Genomic DNA, 4,469 nt, shown 5'->3' with positions numbered 1-4,469 from the left:
TAGCAATGCATCACCAATTTATCATACCATTAGAGATGCTTTTATAGCAACTTTTTGTAAAGTGAGCTATATTTTAGCTATATCATTAAAACAAACACCCTTAGCTTAGATCTGTGTCAAAATTCATTTATTATCAAGTATCAAAATATAGGTATATGTTAAATTTTATTTTAACTGATTTTGGTAAAGGAATGCTGGGGGTTCTATGAGAAAATCCTTTGTGGGCTCCCACCATAAATTGATGATATATTTAGGTTAGTAGCAACTGATGCAATTAAAGCTCTTCCAAAAAAAAAATTATTATATTGCTTAGGTGGCTTGAGGAAGAAAGGATGTATCTTCTTTCATTACTTTATTTTGAATGGAGACAGGGGCTGTTTCAGCCTTCATAACCAGAAAAAAATGGGCTTATTAGACTCATGCAATTGACAGTTAATGCAAAGTTTTATCTTCAATATATTAGCTTCCTTGGTTATGTTTTTTTATGACTACATGTTATTGCCTTATGGAGTCCACGTGACGTGAGATTGCAGACTCATCCTTTCCTAAAGAAGGAAAAATTACAAGCCTGCCATGCGCGCACTGGGCTGTAATATCATTAATGATGGGCGTCACCTCATCCCAACTGCCTCAAAATAACTCAACCTATGGACCAGTAAAATAGTGTAAATGTTATTATTGGTGTTTGTTCACTCTGCGTGGATAGTAATGAATTACACATTTGTTTAGCAGATCTATTCAATAGACTTTATATATATCGTGCGTGCTAATCTAATCTTGGCTTTTCAAAAGCATAATTATATCACTGAAGCCTAGCTCTTTAGTCCCACTCCCATACTCCAGTATATACTGGCCTTTGCTTTTCACAGTGTACCTAATCTGCATGACTTTACTTTTCGTGCCCTGGTGCTATAATAAACAAACAGGCCAAATCCACTAATGCAGCAGAGGAAATAATGGCTTAGTTAGAGCCACATAAGATCATTTCATTCCAAATATAGCTTTGGATAAATAAAACAAAATTGTTAGCCACAGAATTACAGGAATTTAATACACCGAATCCAGATGTTGTTGCCCAAATCTCTTTAGACCATATGTTCCAAGGGACACAACTTCTGAACCTCGGATGGTATATCTACAAATGTATATTCAACTTCACAAGCACACCTACTATTTCTACCGACCAATCTAATCAAACTTCTAATATCCTTAATTGATTTTCCACCTTAGTTTTTTCCCTTCTCTCTCTCAACTGTCTTTAATTGATCTTCACAGACTACTTAGACTTCCGGACTGACTTAGATTTCTTCATTTTCCTAGATTTATCATCGACACTTGTCCATGTATATCCACTAGGAATTGCGAAAGGGTCGATATCTTGTGCCATTGTAGCAGACCGTTGCAGCTTGCTGGCTGAACTCGACTGGCTGCTGTTCCGCCTCAGCCACGAAGAGGCCGACGACGAGGGTATCGACGAATTGTGACCCTGTGACTTGTGTTCCTCCTCCGATTGGCTTCGTCCACCATAGACGAAGTGTCTTGGGCTTGAAAGTGGAGTGAAGAATTGCTCCATTGGTTGAAGCTCAACAAACTTCGTAAATGTTATTACAACTCTCACTGTAGGGACCACCGGTATTGCCACCTGCACCACCGCACAGAGAAACATCAACCATCAATTTATAATTTAATCTAATCAAATCGGTGACCATACTTATGACCCATGTAGACTAATGATTCAAACCAAAAATATGTATGGTCATGGAAGTTAGACGTTAATTAGCAGTTTACGGACCCACCAAACTTCTAAAGACCATTCATAACTTGCCACGCAATCAACGAGTGTTGGGACCGAGTGACGTGGCAACAATGGAGGTCAAACAAATCTCACATTTTGTTTGGTGGGATTAGATTATTATAAGGTGGGGACTCTAGTTGGGATTTGAGGAATCGACAGGAACAAAACTTGGGTCCCATGCACCATGCCCCGACCTAAGGGGAAGAGAATGTATCTCTGGGTCCCATTTCTCTATTACCGTTGGATCAATAATTGGACCCATTAGATCCTTCCACGTCAAATCACCGACCACTATGGACCCCACATAAAGCTTCTTCTCTAATCAGACCAGAGAAGACTTTCACAGTTCTCATTAGTCTGAAAAACACAATGTCGTTCGTTCCTTATTGCATCAAAAGCACCGAAAAAGAAAAGAAGAATAACAAAGAACCTACACAAATGAAGACCCGTGTGGGCCCCCTTTCTCCCGCACTGTTGATTTGTTTTTTTTCACATAAAAAGAAAAGAAAAAACCTTAAGCGTTACCTTGACTGGAAATGTTCCCGGCGGGAACTTGGTGGTGAGCAACTCCCTCATTCTCCTCACGGCCTTAACTTTGTTCGCCAAGATGTCTAGCAATGGCAAAAGCTCCTCAGTTTTCAGGGGAAACTGCTCTGTCAACCACACCGATGGCCGAAGGCTCCTCACGTACTCCTTCTCCTTAGTCTGCGGCGGCAACGCCACAGGCGCCGCAGCCATAGTCCTCCTCTGTGGCGGCACAATTACAGAAGGCACGTCCACGCTCTTCCTTCCCAATGCCATTAAATCCCTATCTTCCCTAACGAAGCTACTTGGCCTTGGCCTATCTTCCTTGACAAAACTACTATGCCTCCGTCGATCAGGGATGAGGAAATTGGGGTTTTCAGCCACTAGAAAACCGTCGTCGTCTTCGTCGAGCTCCAGAGGCAGTACCTGTTCGCTCCCAGCCACGTCTGCATCTCCATTGGCGACTTTTCTTGACCGAAAACTGAACAGCACATTTTGAACTTCGTAAACCCTAGCTTTCCATTCACCAACATTTTCCGTCTTCTCTTGTCTTCTCCAATTGGTTCTCCCGACGAGCTCAGCCTTGGTGACGTCCATGCCGGGCCTGTAGACGCTCGTCTGGGAGCAGAACCCGGCAATGTCAGACTCGCTCATCGGCGAACCAGCGTTTTCAAAGGCGTCAAAAATTTTCCTATTGTCGCGGTTGAGGACGAGCAGGGAGCCAGGAGAAATATCGCGGCTATGGTCGCCGTCTCCGAGAAAGAGGAAACTTTGATCAGCTCGTTGGATTTTCAGGCCGTCGAATCCAGCCAATGAGGTATCGGCTCTCAAATTCCCGTCGCGCTTCCAGATCTTATAAGTATCGGAGGGAGCGATTTTCCCGACGAAGGGAATCACGGAGCTCTCGAAGTGGAACGAGATCTCCATGTAGAAGTCCCGCATTCTGTGAAGGACCGCGATGACACGTGGTAGACGACGGCGCCACTTGGCCCATGCGGAGCGGTGATGTAGACGGAGAAGAATCAGAGCTATGTCGTTGCTCCTACGACACATGGCCTCCTGCAAGGGGTTCCAGCCAGCAGCGTTCTGGAGCGAGACATCAGCGCCGGCGTTGGCAAGGATTCGAGCGGCGACGGTGTCGTTTATCCGTACAGCAAGGTGAAGAGGAGTTTCCCTATGAGGAACGTCCCGGCGATCGATGACGGCAGATACCTTGTCAGCCAAGCGTTCTTGGGCGAGGGAGTCGGACTCGGTGTGGATCTGAGTGGGCTCAGCGAGTCGAGGTAGAGTTGAGACAATTCGGGACAAGGTATTGTGGTCACGCAACGACACGGCGAAGTGAACCGGACTGTGGGAGTAGTCGTCCGGTTTGAGGGTTGAGAACGACGTCGTCGAGGCTGTCGTCGACGACGACTTAGCCATGTTTTTTTTTTTTAAATTAACGCGAAAAATAAGCGTGAAGGAGTAAAGTTTGGTAGAGAAGGAGGTGAGAGTGGAGAAGGAGGGAGTAGAAGTAGTTTGGGGGAATGATATGGAAAAACGAGAAGGGTATTTTTGTCATTATGAGTGGTATTTTAATTTCAGTTATGGGGAAGCGTGAGGAGGAGGAGAGGGATTACACGCAATCGGCGCGACTTTCTTCTGAATATTCAACAATAAATTAGGGATTTATTAATTTTTCATTTGTTTTCTAAATGTAAAATGCATATATACACTGTTTTATTCTCTACGTACTTTTTTCTGAGATGATTTTGGAGCGCCTCTTGTCCCGTGATTCAACATTATTTCATAAATTAGGGAGTAAAAAAAAAGACAACAGTCTTTTAGGTAAGGAATATTATATTCTCATTAAAAATTTGAAGAATTTTCACCAAATATGAAAATTTCTTTTTGAAATTAATTAAAATACTACTTTATGCATATTATTTTTACAAAATAATTTTTTCTACAATAAATTATAGGGTCTAGTTTAACTAGATATTTGTTTAGTAATTTTTTAAACAACGCAAAAGTTAAAAAAAAAAATGAAAATTATTCCTTACAATAAAAAAGAGATTTGTTATAATTAAAAAGATTTAGATAATGATAACTGTGAATTCGTTTGGTTAGTTTACAAGCATAATGTAAATTACACGGTGAAATGACTATT

The 4,469-nt window shown here is 42.1% G+C and overlaps 1 protein-coding gene across 1 annotated transcript; it reads right to left on the bottom strand.

Annotated features, from left to right (window-relative positions):
• Positions 1-950: 950 nt before the first annotated feature.
• LOC133794958 (uncharacterized) lies at positions 951-3,915 on the bottom strand. Its single transcript, XM_062232399.1, has 2 exons — positions 2,321-3,915; positions 951-1,642 (listed from the first exon to the last, which is right to left on the bottom strand). The coding sequence occupies exons 1-2, from the start codon at positions 3,740-3,742 to the stop codon at positions 1,277-1,279; spliced, it is 1,788 nt and encodes a 595-aa protein (XP_062088383.1). The 5' UTR covers positions 3,743-3,915; the 3' UTR covers positions 951-1,276.
• Between the last annotated feature and the right edge of the window lie 554 nt (positions 3,916-4,469).

The sequence above is a fragment of the Humulus lupulus genome, chromosome 8, assembly GCF_963169125.1.
Source record: "Humulus lupulus chromosome 8, drHumLupu1.1, whole genome shotgun sequence".
NCBI lineage: Eukaryota > Viridiplantae > Streptophyta > Magnoliopsida > Rosales > Cannabaceae > Humulus > Humulus lupulus.
This window is presented reverse-complemented; position numbering and strand designations above follow the sequence as displayed.